This window comes from Littorina saxatilis, linkage group LG15 (assembly GCF_037325665.1).
Source record: "Littorina saxatilis isolate snail1 linkage group LG15, US_GU_Lsax_2.0, whole genome shotgun sequence".
Lineage (NCBI taxonomy): Eukaryota > Metazoa > Mollusca > Gastropoda > Littorinimorpha > Littorinidae > Littorina > Littorina saxatilis.
In genome coordinates, this window is record NC_090259.1 from 5,573,724 (window position 1) to 5,589,241 (window position 15,518).

The 15,518-nt window shown below is 39.0% G+C and overlaps 2 protein-coding genes across 2 annotated transcripts in view; one reads left to right on the top strand and one right to left on the bottom strand.

Moving 5' to 3' along the window:
• The window catches only part of LOC138948334 (uncharacterized), a 135,385-nt gene that overhangs the window by 81,585 nt on the left and 38,282 nt on the right, over positions 1–15,518 (top strand). The gene's annotated exons all lie outside the window — the stretch shown is intronic.
• Positions 1,218–15,237, bottom strand: LOC138948251 (uncharacterized). The gene is made up of 11 exons (XM_070319769.1): positions 15,178–15,237; positions 13,410–13,580; positions 12,398–12,534; positions 11,851–12,046; positions 9,814–9,994; positions 8,582–8,686; positions 8,253–8,318; positions 6,702–6,765; positions 6,403–6,465; positions 4,995–5,182; positions 1,218–3,756 (listed from the first exon to the last, which is right to left on the bottom strand). The coding sequence occupies exons 1-11, from the start codon at positions 15,235–15,237 to the stop codon at positions 3,200–3,202; spliced, it is 1,788 nt and encodes a 595-aa protein (XP_070175870.1). The 3' UTR covers positions 1,218–3,199.

Genomic DNA, 15,518 nt, shown 5'->3' on the forward strand with positions numbered 1-15,518 from the left:
TTTTTGGAATCAGCAAATGATGGAGAATAAAATAAACGTAAATTTGGATCGTTTTATAAATTTTTTTTTTTATACAATTTTCAGATTTTTAATGACCAAAGTCATTAATTAATTTTTAAGCCACCAAGCTGAAATGCAATACCGAAGTCCGGGCTTCGTCGAAGATTACTTGACCAAAATTTGAACCAATTTGGTTGAAAAATGAGGGCGTGACAGTGCCGCCTCAACTTTCACGAAAAGCCGGATATGACGTCATCAAAGACATTTATCAAAAAAATGAAAAAAACGTTCGGGGATTTCATACCCAGGAACTCTCATGTCAAATTTCATAAAGATCGGTCCAGTAGTTTAGTCTGAATCGCTCTACACACACACACAGACACACGCACATACACCACGACCCTCGTTTCGATTCCCCCTCGATGTTAAAATATTTAGTCAAAACTTGACTAAATATAACAAAACCACCTTTTCCACAAACCATAAAATACACTTTCAAGTCAGGTCCGTTCCTGATGCTCAATTTTGACTCAATGAACTGTACATAGTTCTTCACTGCGTGAGTGCCGCGAATGTTTTTGATTGTGCAATGTGTATTTTATAGTGCGTGTACATGATGTGTTTCCGTGCGTGTGATGTTTTATAGTGCTGTATTGTGTTATTCATTGATATGTCGTGTGACTGCACTGTAAATAATGTTTGTTGTATTTTTCCAATGACTGTACAGCGCTTTGAGTAGGATTAAACCCTGGACACATGCACTTTATACATATCATGCATTATTATTATTTAAATGACAAAAACGTCCTCAAAATTTTGTCGAATCACAAATTACATTGGATGGGGTTAAGGAGGCGAGGGTAGAGTAATGGGGGGGTCTCTATTCGTGTCCGTGGTACAATTACAGGGCTCCCAAACTGAAGTGCGGTCCCTGAGTCCTATACGCACTAGGAGCCAACTGAATGCAAGGTGAATCGCCTCCTGGAATTCTAAACTTTCCTTGCAACACTAAAACACTAAAAATGTCATGTCAACTACCTGCTCTGAAACACTGTCTTTTTTGTTCTTTGGTTGCAGGGTTAATGTAAATGTATGAAGTGTTGTACTTTGAGTGTAATCATTAATCATCTGTCTAGGTTCATGTCCGATTCCAGTTTTTAATGAACATACACACACACATACACACGCACCCACACACACAGATATGAGGCAAATCAAACATGTGGTAAGACATTTTGTATTGAAGAGTCACATGGTGACTTTCAAAAAAAATCAACAACAACAAAATCTGGGCAAATTGATAAGGTCTGCAAAGTCAAATGTAAAAAGAACATTTGGACTGTATATAAAACTTTTATTTAACAAATCTTCCAATTCAGTCCGAAATGTTTGACCAAGCCGGCAATACCAAAATATATGGGATATTATTTCATTTCCATTTATACAAAAGACATAAGTGGACCGTCAAAAATCTTTTGAACAAATAACCGGCTGGCAACATCAAGAATGCCACGAAGCAATCTGGTCTTGAACCATTTTTACTGTGTGTCCTAAGTTGTTTTAAAACACATATCATGAATCTGTTTCCAGTTCATGTTGCAAAAAATATATGTTTCATCTAGTCATGCCAGCAGGGTTATTATCAAATTTTATTTTCAAAAAAACTCCTTTAATGGTCTGTTTGCCTCTACAAATAATCTGCCAAGGTTTATTATCCCAAATCTGAAAACCTTTTAACGAATCAATTTTCACTTTTCTCTCATATTTTCTTAAGGACTGAAGCACACTTCCATAAAATAAAATAAAAATTTTGACTTCAAAAGTAACAAATCTCCATTGAAATGTAACAACTGATGAACAAACAGTGCATCATTTTCAATCAATGCCTTATTTACAATAGTCCCTGATCTCGTGTGATGTTCACATTGTAATGTATACATTCGGAAACACAATCATTGGTATCAATTACCTTAAATAAGGAACAGCATTTATTATAATGCTTCAGTAACACATTTCCATACCCAGCACCAACTTTAAATATCTTTCAATCCAGGTGTCATATAAAAATTAAACTACTTTTTACATGAAATTCCAACATCTTGAACCTGCGAATCCAATTTATCTTTACTCATGCCACAGAAGTATAAATGTCATACATATTTAAACCATCATGGCAATAAGGTCTGCAGACGACATTTCCCCGAATCTTTGCACATTTACCATTCCACAGGAAGGAACAAAAGGCTGCATTAACTTCTCGTAAAAAAGCTTCGGATAGGTCTGGCAATGGTACAGTTAATAAATAATCCAATTTGGACAAGACCATGGTTTTCAAAATTATAATTTTAACGAATGGAGTTAACTGTCTTCGGCATCAATCATTCAAAACTATTTTAATCTCTTTTTATTGTAATTAATTTCCAAAATGTTGTTGGTGTTTGTTGAAAAATCGACTCCCAATACTTTAACAATCCCAGTTCACGTCCCTCATATATCTTTCTTATGAATTTTACTTTCTTCCGATCCAGACAATTTGAGTTTTTTCATTATTTATCTTTAATCCAGAGAATTCAAAAAGATCTCTAGTAAGTTTTAACACATTCAACAAACGATTCCTTACTCCCATCCAAATTAAGAGTTGTATTGTCCGCAAACTTACAAATATTTATGCAACTTAGTGGTTCACTAGAACAAACATTGGACCTCCAAGAATTTGATTTGGTAGACTGTGAGGAGGAGGAGGATTCCAGTGAGTATGTCAATATGTAAATAACATCAATACCACCCACACAACAAAAACAAAAAATATGCATGCCCCAAAGATTAACTCAATTAACAGAAGAAAGTCTAGTTCAAAGCATAAACTTTGTAGTCACAAATGCACTGTAAATTACCCCCTAAGAATAGTTCTGATTACCGTGTACAGTATGTGCAGATTATACTCCTTGCAAAAACAGCATATCAAGGACCTTGTAAGCACCCACCAAGGTTATGAATCCATTTACTCAGAAGTAGCAATTAGCGTTTAATGGTAATGTACCCTTTGCATGTTCAGTTCATCATGAGAAATAGCGCTATTGAAATGACAATGGCAAACAATGTCTGCTTCTACCCAACTATAAAGATGAACACTGCATAACACTATGACCTATTGACATTTCAAGTTAGCCAACACTGTTGTCAGTTGCCTGGTCTTTCTTCACATGTCATCATCACTGGAATCCTCCACCTCGTCACATTCTACCAAATCACATTCTTGGAGGTCAAATGTTGGTTCTAGTGAACTTGCTGAAAGCGTCTCAAGCAGATGGCTTTTGGAATAAACCCAACTGTTAATGGCAATGTGCTTGGCAAAGTCCGTTGCACAAGTTTCATGGAGTTGCTCGAGTGCAATTCTCCGAGCACACAAAATGTGAAGTTCCCCGTACTGGTCGGAACTTAACGGAACGTCACAGATGAGCATGTCCAGCTTCTTTTCCTTTTTCGCTAAACATGTTAAAAAAAGGCCCATATCCTTTTTGGTTGCTTCCTCCCCCTCACATGCACGTTCAAAGTCAGCATAGGCCAGGGCTGCCTTCTGTTGCAGGTGGTTGAGTCCTGATGCCTGGAGCTGGACATACACAGGGTGGTCCAGGTCCTTCAGGTCCTTGCTGCTCACCTCACAGCCATAACTCACCAAGTTGTCCGAAGCTTTGGCCAAGTTTTGGCTGTTGATCTTCAGCTGCTTGCCAATCCTGGAGGCCACCGACTGTCCATCTGTTAGATCACACACACAAACGTAACAAAGAGTGCTAGCTGTGAGATAAAGCTTGTCTACGAGTTGTATAAAATAAATAACTGCGGACACTGGAGCAAACTTCTAAAAAAAAAACCTACTTTTTTTTTTATTACAAAGAAAATATATTTGCATCAGACCAGAGCAAATATTTGAACTTATATATCTTTTGAAAATTATTTATGCCATCATGGGAACAATTTTGCTCTCAAATTAAATTAAGAGGAAAAAACGCATAACAAAGATAAATTAAACTTAAAAGCGTCATTGCCATTTGAGATCCAATTTGATCTTTACAGGCACATAACTTCAATCGTTAATCTTGCTAATCAATTTGTTTTCATTAGTGCAGAAATGTGTTAACACTCATCAAATCTTTTAGATAGGCCTTCAAGTGATTTTGCTACGTGAATAACAATGGGAACACAAGAGATACTTTAATCTCACAGTCTCAAAAAGTACAGTTTTGCCTGAGTGCTGCTACCAGTACCAGCAACCCCTAGTTTGCCAAACAAAAGTTTATCTTATATAAAATAAATATAGTCTGCATTATCCAGGGATCGCGTTTACGCACGATTTTTGCGTATTTGACGCATTTTAAAAGTCGCTGACGCGGTTTTTTCGCCGCGCCGCGTAAGCCATACGCAAAAATATTGTAACTTTTTCTTGTCTTCACGCAGCGCTTTTGCTCTGACTTAATAATCACCCGATCCTGAAACTGACTATAGGGCTCGAGAAGTGACGACACACATGAAATCTGCGCGTCAAAACTAAAGTCCGTTTCTTTTTGCATCGAAGTATCGCAAACGAACGTAACGAGGGTATTACCAGATAATGTCTTGTCGGATAATGAAACAGACATTAGCTGCTCTCCCATCTTGCGCTTCCAAAAGGCGGAAAGTGTGTCTAGTCGTATTAGAGCGGGAAACAAACTCGCAAGGCCCGAAGGTTGGAGACAGCAGGGGTGTTATTCGACAGGCGTGCGCGGAGTTCAACAGGAAACTCGCCGTATTTAGGTAAGGAGTGTCTTTAAGTCTTTCGTGCGTGTTTTGTTTGTGTCTGTACGTGTTTTCGTAGTACGCAAAAATATTGGTCCGTGACGCGTTTTTTTCGTTTCGTTGCGTATGACTTACGCGTTTTAAAAGCTAGCGCGATCCCTGATTATTTGTTAGACACAGTCAACTGTCTTTTTCCCCCAGACAAGACATTTACAAATCACCTGCATATTTTGCACGGAGGTGGTTCAAGAACTGCCTCTCTTTTGACAAAGTCAGTGCAGTGGAAAGGCTGGTGCGCACAAATTTTGCCTTGGCTTCCACTGCTGCATTCTTAGTGCTGGCATCTTTTGCATCCAGTGGTCTGTCCAGTCTGCAGCGTCTCTGAAGCTTATGTGCCTGAATGAGAAGCCTGAAACAAAATTAGGCACAAATTAAGTGAGCCACACAACAGGCTAAAAAGAAAATGTGATGTGCTTATGAAAGAAAAGCAGCTACGAAGCCAGAATGTAATGGGTTGTCCCCGCTCCTAGATGTCTTCTTTTATGCCCTCACAGTGAATTCATTAGGGCATGTCTCCTTTTCCAAGCAAGCTGCTCTAATGAACCACCAATATGACAAAAAGGCACACTCTAACACAAACATCAATAAATATACATTCAACAAGAGGCGAAGCCTTCAAGGCTCACGTAAGAAATAGACAAACAGTAACACAAACTCAATCAGTCCGTCACACATACACACCCACACACACAGTAAGCTTAGGTGACACTGTGCAAGAAAGAGAGACACTTGATCTAGATCTGTCTGTGTCTGCATGTAGCCTACTTACAGGGACACGACTGCCAAATAGTCTCGGCCCGCTCAAAATAACAATGACCGAGACCACACACACCACGCGAGAGAGAAAGACTACAGGGAGGCATGCCGTCATGATGCATTAATTGACGTCAAACACTTTTGACCGTGACGTAATCTTATGCGAGCTTTATCCATAGTCTTGGATAACCACTCACACATAGACTCGGAAATGTTAAAGTTTCTACCACAGACATACACACACACACACGCACGCACGCACAAACGCACAGACAGACAAAGTTACGATCGCATAGGCTACACTTCGTGAGCCAAAAATCTCTTATTCACAAATCACCGTAATCACAAAATGAACCTACAAATTTTGATTTTGTTTCAAGTTTGAAAGAAGGGGTTGGGTGGTTGGTTGGGTATATTAGTTACAATAAAAGATTCTTCTTCTTCTGAATTCATGTGCTGAAACACTTGGTTTTTTTTTTTTGCATGCGTGGGCCTTTCCCTGTATGCCATTTAGGCAGCCATACGCCTCTTTCAGGGGATGCATGCTGGAAGTTTCACGTTTCTATAATCCACACAACTCCGACATAGGTTATATGATCTTTTCAATTCGCCCTTGGTGTTGTGCTTGTGTGTACACACGAAGGGGTATAAGGCACTAGCAGGTCTGTACATACTTTGTCGAACCCAAGACCTTCTACTTGGGGGGTAGACATCTTATCCACTAGCCCACTGTCCGTGTCAATACAAGTTCTAAAAATGCCTTGAACCCTAAAAAAAAATTGTTAAAAAAGGTTTGCAACACATTCGACCCACCTTTCAATGTCTGCAGAAAGTTTCTCTTTTGTGTTCTCTGATTCACTTGTTTGCAGTTCAGCTCTGCAACAAAGAACAAATTAACAAGTAGATTTATCTTTGTGTTCTTAAATGTATTTAATTACATTACTATGTTATTATCACAGAAATAAAGGACTAGCTTAAACAAAAATGTGTGTCAATCACTGGTGTTCAGTAAAACTGACACACAAGGGCTTTTAACCAGACGATTTTTTCAGTTTTAATCTTTTTCTTCAAAACTTATTTGTACTTTTCCTTCACCGTCTCTACATACTTACCGTTTTTCTGCAACTTGCACAATGGTGTATGCATACTCCTCCCTCAATGTCAGCTTTGCATCACCTACAAATGACAACATATACATTTTTTAAATATTTTTTTTATCCTACATTCCTGAGAGAGACACCCGTGAGATAATAATCGTTCAAATCACACGTGTGTATATCATGAAAATGAGGTCATGTCAAGCAAGTCTGGCAGGGACCTGTATTTCGACTGCTTATGATTTCAAAGTCACCGAGACAAACGTCATTATAGAACTAAAGAATTCGCGCTCGCTAATTACCCTCGATGAATTTTTAGAACACATCACGCCACACTTTCACAGTGACGTTTCTTTGCTTTGACGTAATAGACTGCACGAGGCTTTAGAAGAGATCAAGGTTGCAAAACAAGCATCTTCAATTTAGCTGCCTCGACTGCAGGATATTTTCAGTCAAATACACGTAAGTACAGTATGCAAGATAAACAGAATACTAGATGGCTGGCCGTTTCGTACCAGATTTACACTCGTTGCTTTTTCAAATAGTGAACAGCTCGCTTTCACTCGCAGTTCAATATTTAAAAAAAACAACTCGTGTAAATCTGGTACGACACAGCAAGCTATGTAGTATTCTCTATTTATATATCAACTAAAATGGACAAAGAATGCAAAGATATTGATAAACTTTCACAAATTCTTCTGTGACAAATTTCCCTTTTATCATTAACACAACATCTTTTCTGAAAAAGGCACTTTAATTACACACAAACATGCTTCCATTTGAAACTTCGAGGTCGTCATATTGACGCCTGACCAAAGCTAATTGAAGCCCGATGGATGAAGATGAAGACTGAGAAGTTTCAAATGGAAGCATGTTAATGTTATTGTAATTCAATCTGACGACGATCTCTTTCCTGCTTTCATGCGATGGTAAACAGACAGAATTGGTTCCGTTCTGTTCACACACTACTTTCAGTCCACCTACCTGCCAGGGTCAAGTCCCAAGAAATATGTCTCTGTATTCCTATCGTATCACTCTGCTCCTGTTTTGTTTTCTTTCACATACATTTTCCCTTCTTTTTTGACAGGTTTTTTGACAGCAAACTCAAAACACATTCTTTTCATCACAAAAGCGATCTTTGGAATTGACTGACGTAATCCGGAAGAATTCATGCATCAACTTACGTCACGTATTCGACGTCATCACTTCGCATATAAATGGTCTCGGTATTTCGCTGGCCTTCATATTTCCTTGTAAAATGACCCTCAAAGCTAACCGAGACTAGTTGAGGCTGTATCAATGCGCCTCGCCAGCAGGTTGTTAATGGATTTTTTAGCGAGTGGTTATCGACAATTAATGACCGGTAATTTTTCATGAGTTTGGGCATTTTGACCAATCACAAAATCTGTTTCATTAAAACGCAAACTTGATTGAATTACAATAAAACATAAAGTTCTTTGCAGTAATGCCTTTTAAATTTTAATTCACAATGTTTCTAAAAATCATCCAGAAAGACCACAACAGTTCTTGAACCATTCACTTATTTATGGTTTCTTACATGCTCACCTCTGACGCTGGGTTGTGAGGTACAATCCTTTTGCAAAGCTGTCAACCAGTCCTTTGAAGTACCAGCTGAAAGCAACAACAACAAAATAAATAAAATAAAAAAATTATTGTCAAACTACTTTGCAATTATCTTGGAATCAAAATGACAAGTCAAATTACAAGAGAACAACACGCTTCTCAATACTGAGTCAATTATCAACAAGTTTGCAGATGAAAAAAGCCCATATCAAGCCAGAACACCCTAACAGAACTGAACATATTTTTATAACCATCAAGACCAAATAACGACCTTACTTTTGAATGAAAGCATTGGAGCTGACAGCACCTACCTATGTCTGAGTGGCCCTTCAGTTCCTGCTCAATGCCCTGGAAGTCAGACTGTGACCTTTGCTTCATTCTGGCTGCAGTTTCCATCTGCCTCAACAGCTTTTTTCCTAAGCAATTAGAACAAAGCAAACAAAAGTAATAAGCAAACATTGAAGTGTAAAGTAAACAAAACAAAAATAACAACACTAAAACGGCAAGAGAACCAAAAATAAGATGGAAACAAACACACCAAGACATTTTGTTCATGCAATCAGACAATATATCCCCTACATGCTTTGTAATCCTGCCATGAGGGCTGCTGCAATCAAAAGTATTGGTGCAAGCTTCTCAAGTGTTCCTCAACCCCTGAACATTTGCTCTAAACTTTGGATCTGTAATGCCGACATTGGTTACTCAATGTGTGCCAGACACAGAGGCCTAGTGGATAAGACCCTGACCTCTCACGCAGAAGCTTCAAATCCCTACTGCGCCTAATTGGTTGAAGGTTGTTATTTTTCAGATCTCCCAAGTCAAATATTAAGCAGACCTTTGAATGCATACTCCTTTTATGTGTACACATAAGCACAAGACCAAGTACACACAGAAAAGATCTTGAAATCCATGTCAGAGTTTGGTGCGTTATAGAAATAGAAAATAACAAGAATGTATCCGCTGAAATCAGCCTATGGCTGCTTGAATAGCAGGGTAAAAATCAGTCATATATGTAAAAATCCACTCATGCACAAAATATGAGTTTATGTGTGAGTTTCAGCCCATGAAAGTAAAACTAGAAGGATCCTTGTGCATGCATTTGCACACACAGGTGGTACAATTTGAAATGCCTAGTGCCTGTACTGAATGATGACTGGGAAATACAGAAATCCCCGCGCAATTGGTTTGAAAGTGAAACCAGCCTGATAACAAAAAACTAATAACAAAGCCAGGGCGCTATGAATTGCTTGAGTCAAATAGCCTTTTTTGTAGAGAATGGTATTTAATGTGACACATGCCTTGATACCATTCCCAATGATAAAGAGACATTGTCACTTTGACCATTAAAAAATTCCACTTGGAAATTAGTTACATTTGTGATGGTATCTGCAGTTACTGTTCTTAACTGTACAAATAATTTCTTCCAGTTTAATGGTGCTTTTGTATCAAAAACCACCACCAACAACAACAAAAAAAGCAGAGGAAACAAATAAAAACACAAATACTAATACCATGAACATTAACTATTAAGAGTTACACAAACCTAGCCTTGAAAAGCTTTTTCTAGAGTATGCAAAAAGAGCGTCATTCAGCAGATCTTCTCTGCTGCCCATGGCCATCTGTTTGGAAGCTGGTGCAAATTTTCGCAAGTAGCTCCAAACACGCTCCATTCCCTCACCATCACAGAGACCAGCTCCAACAGTGCACCTCTGACCATAGGTAAGCTGAAACAGGAATAACAATTACAAGACATTAAATACCCAATGTTTGTCACGAGAAACTTGACTAAATGAGAAGGAGGATCAGTGTACCTGATAGAGCTAATGACTGAGCGTCTCAAGCATTCAGGATACAGTTTCAGGCTCCATCTCCATCTTGTCAATCTAACTTTCATCTTGCAGAAACAAATGGGTTCTAACAATGTAAAGTTGAACTGCTTCAAACATCTCTGCCACTGAACTTGTAATTTTTATCGCAAAGATTTTAGAGCAGAATTATGTATTATCAGGATCATTACAGATATACAGTGGTACCTCCCTTTACCACCCCTCTCTTTTACAGCTAGGGCCTTCAATATTACGACCGACTTTTCTCTGACGAATTTGTTCTCCTTCTTCGTCTTAGTATTTCTCACCTCCATATTACGTCCCCCCTCTCTAATACGACATAGGGCCGTCCATACGTGGACTACAACTTTTCCCAAAATTATCACGGGTTTGATTTACTCTAACTTATATCTCCAGTCGAGCGAGTAAGCGTTACGGACACAAACACGTGCTGAAATCCTGCGGCACCTTAACGGCTGAAGCCATGGTTTTTCATTTCTATTTCAGGTCATTACTTTATTTTGAATAGATAAAGGTCATTCACCAGATGTCTGCTTCATTTTGCAAAGAACTGTGCAGGAACTACTACCTTTTAAACACGCAAAGTTACAGAAACGTTATGAAAGCAATCCGAACATCGAACCAAAATCGAAAGTACTGGTGATGTCATGAAATTTTGCGATGTAGGTATGCAAAGCGTGTGTAAACATTTTTGGTCTAGCTAACAATGGCGGCCGACGAATATGGGTTTTGAAATCTGGAACTGTTCTTGGTTTTTCCCGATCCATGACCGAATGACGCGACATACAATAGATTATCCTCAGAATCCCGTCAGTGAAGTTTGAAGGTGAGTAGTGGAGTGTCCTAAATTACTCAACTCTGTGGACACACAGTAGTGCAGTTGTCCCTTGAATGAGTGAGTCAAGTTTCATCGTGAAAACTGACGCTTTTGGCTACAATTTTACATCAGTTTCAACACACTGCCGCGGTTCTTATTCGCTTTGTTCCTTGCCTTTGGGACACTTTTCTTTGTTTTTAACGAAATCGTTGCTGGGTATCGTGTGTGGTATCGACATTGATGTGCATGCTAGGACCGCATGCTTTCGTTCAACCTCAGTTTGTCTATTTCAAACCTTTAACCCATGAGTAGTTACGGGGCTTCATTAAACAAGCAAGAAAACTGTGTTGGTAATTAATTGAATAGAAAACAGGTTACCATAATCGTTTAAGGAAAGAATAACATTACTTTGTGGGCGGCATCAATCAAAACACCAATGTCATTCCGGATCATTGACAGACCCGGACATAACAAAACAATCCTCTATGTTACGTTCCCTCCATATAACCGAATTTCGGTTACATTTTCAAAGACGTTAGATAGACATACCACTGTACATCAAAAACATTTAAATCTGTTATAGTTTTGAACAAACCTAAACAAAATTCATAATGTACCAAAGATATCATTTTAAAACATAATTCTAGCATCTTATCTTCATGTCCGTGACACATCAAAAAGGAAAAGTATGTGAGAGTACACTCACACACACACAATAGGGAAATGCGCAGAGCAGGCAAAGTGTGCAGAGCAGAGAAATGTGCAGAGCAGGGACAATCAATTAATTATTAACACCAGCATCACAGAACAGTTCTGTAACTCTCAAGGCTTTTTTTCTCACCAAAGAGTTTTAAATTCATTCAGAAGATTCATGAGGCATAAAATGAAATACATATATCATATATCATTTGCTTACCTGGCAAGGCATGTTGTGTGCAAAACGATGGAAGGCAGGCACTGAGAATCGGAACTGCTCCACCAAGTTGCTCATGCGGTTTTTCAAATGCTTGTGCAGCTTGCACCCAACATCATACATTATCAGTTGCTGTTTCTCCCTCAAGTCGCTGGTTCTTTGTGGCAACTTTGAAAGCAGCAGAGATGGATATGCCATGCTACAAATAAGAGAAAAAAGAAACATATTGCTCAAAATTAAAAAAAAATTAAAAAATTTTAAGATAATGTTGTCTTCTTCTTCTTGTTGTAAGCTTACTGTTCTTAGGTGATTTGTGAATAAGAGATTTTTGAGTGTATATTTATTGATGTTTGTGTTAGTGTGTGCCTACTTGTCATATTGGTGGTTCACTAAAGCAGCTTGCTTGGAAAAGGAGACATGCCCTAATGAATTCAATGTGAGGGCATAAAAGAAGACATCTAGGAGCGGGAACACTCCCATTACATTCCGGCTTCGTAGCTGCTTTTTTCTTCATAAGCACATCACACTTTCTTTTTTGCAAAAAACTCACATTTCCCCTTGTTTCATGTTGAGCATCAAGCCTGGGAATTCATGTTGGCACACAGAACCAAATACACCAGTGACATCCAGCTTTTTGGTTTTGTTTTTGGATCGGATAGCATCACCAGCCTGGAACTGTGAGCAATCCTGAAAACATAGGTATTATACTTGATAAATAGAACCTAATAGTACAAAACCAAAGAAGATTATTAACAGCTGTCCTGCGTTCAGTGTTTGCTTCTTAATGTACTTTCCATGACGATACATAGTACATGTAGCGTTTAGTCATATCTCAAAAAGGAACGGCATCCGCAACTCATTTCACATAAGCGGGACACCCCTTTCTAGCAAATCATGCGCAGTTAAATTCACGGTATGCAGCTGAGCGCAGTAGATTTTGTCACTATGCACAGCTGTGTGCAGCTGCACACAACATATATTTAGCACTCTCAGTCTCATATTACTTAATAATAATATATATATATATATATACACGTTCATTATGGAGTATCTTAAACGGCATTTCAGACCTGAAAGTCCCAAAACTAGTGCAATAGCCTTTAGCTAGTGATTCTGGAAATTGACTAGCCAGAGAGCAAACTTTACTAGCCAAACCAACAATTTCTTTCAGCAACTTTACTTGCATTTGGTGAGTAGATGAACATTTCTATTCGCCAGTTACATGTTTCTACTCGCCACTTTCAGGGCTGCACTTTCCAGTGTCGGCATCACCTACCCTGACCTATATTTACATTGTGATACATAATGAGAAGCTGAAATGAGTACCAGGACTCCCAACAAACAGGGACACTATGCATGTAATTGTTTTCTGGCTTTCAAGAAGTAAAGCAAGCTACGCTGAAAGAGTTGGCAGTTCTGATAGCAGCAGTGTACAGAAAATTAATGTATCCATGTGTTAATTTTAAAGTCAAACTGCTCAAAATGCTTGTAAAACTTGTTACTATGTACTTGATCCAGTTTCTCAATTATAAGACTTCTAGAGAGGTAGACTGGAAACATACCGAACAATCCTTGGATGATGCGTTGGCTGTCCACTGCTTGACAAACTCACTGACTTCATCATCCTTAACAAAGAAGCCGTCCTTGTGACGTGGTGTCTGGTAATTACCGCTGCGTTGTTTGTGGACCAAGGCAAAGTTACCATCCAAAGACAGCACGGAGCGACTTCTGTCCTGTTACAAATTAAAACAAGCCAGGTATTTAATCTCTAAACATGCTAATGATGGGTTGAAACAGTTCAATTTGCATGAAATCAGTTTATAACTTTAAGTAGCTATAGCCTATACATAGCTAAACATCTACAGGGGTGTACCTTAACCCTTACACTGGTGCAATTCTGTAACACATGTTACATAGCCACTAGTGAATTAACAGAGAAAAATAAAGAACAAGAAGGGCAAAGCCCATACGACTCACATGCTTTACACATTTTTCCTACCAAAATACATGTGACCTTGACCCAAGGTCAAGGTCATCCAAGGTCATGCAACACAAAGCTGTTAATTCAAGACATAGGAAGTACAATGGTGCTTATTGGCTCTTTCTACCATGAGATATGGTCACTTTTAGTGGTTCACTACCTTATTTTGGTCACATTTCATAAGGGTCAAAGTGACCTTGACCTTGATCATATGTGACCAAATGTGTCTCATGATGAAAGCATAACATGTGCCCCACATAATTTAAAGTTTGAAACAGTTATCTTCCATAGTTCAGGGTCAAGGTCACTTCAAAATATGTATACAATCCAACTTTGAAGAGCTCCTGTGACCTTGACCTTGAAGCAAGGTAAACCAAACTGGTATCAAAAGATGGGGCTCACTTTGCCCTATATATCATATATAGGTGAGGTATTGAATCTCAAAAACTTCAGAGAAAATGGGAAAAATGTGAAAAATAGCTGTTTTTTAGGCAACATTTATGGCCCCTGCGACCTTGACCTTGAAGCAAGGTCAAGATGCTATGTATGTTTTTTGGGGCCTTATCATCATACACCATCTTGCCAAATTTGGTACTGATAGACTGAATAGTGTCCAAGAAATATCCAACGTTAAAGTTTTCCGGACGGCCGGACGGCCGGCCGGACGGACGGACGGACGGACGACTCGGGTGAGTACATAGACTCACTTTTGCTTCGCATGTGAGTCAAAAACGGTCATATAGGTTTTCACATCCAATGGAGGTAATCGGAACCGACCAAACAGACTGAGCCAGTAGCGCAACATATGTCGTGACAACCACATGACAGTATACCTAAAGTAGCGCGACATATGTTGCAACTATCAGCCTAAGGGTTAACCTATTTTGGATGCTAACCAGAATAGCGGGGGCCAAAATACTGAACTAACAAGAGCAGTAACTAAGAAAGTTACCACACAATCACACATACCCCCTTGTCACCCAGTCACACATGAAATCGCACTCAGAAAACAAAAACTAACCATTAACACTAACAAAAACACTGAACAGCATGAAAACCTGTTCAACAGATTTTTCTGAGCAGCATTATCTTAGACAATGTAGCGTGGAGAACAGACCATTCGTGGTCCTGGATGTTTTTAACCTTGAATCTGTTTGATCCTACCACAAACGCTGATTTTCGCTGCCTCTCGAGATCTCCTGTTTGCGTGTGTTCAATACCATAACAGCAGTGGAGTGAACACTTCAAGAATCAAGAAATCTCTACATTGTTACTGAAACGTGTGGTTAAGTGCAAGTTCGAAGCTTGGACACGAGTGAGAGGTAAGAGACAGCATCACGCTAGCAAACGCATTGAACGAAGATGGTGTCTTGTAGCACACCGAATGCGAGAGCTCTTTGCTCTTCCATTTGACTGTGTTGCATTTACACCTTTGTCGTGCCAGACAGGCAGTGAAGAGGAATTTTAAATTCGCACAGAGCAATTTGAAACCACCCCCGGCGGGCAAGTGCTAAGGTACAAACCCTGCATCTATATATCCCAAACACAAAATAAATTACCCCTCTTGGTGATAAATCAATTACCAAAACTAAAACAAGTCCTCTAGATAAAAAAAAACAAGAAGGGCAAAGCCCATACGACTCACATGCTTTACACATTTTTCCTACCAAAATGCATGTGACCTTGACCC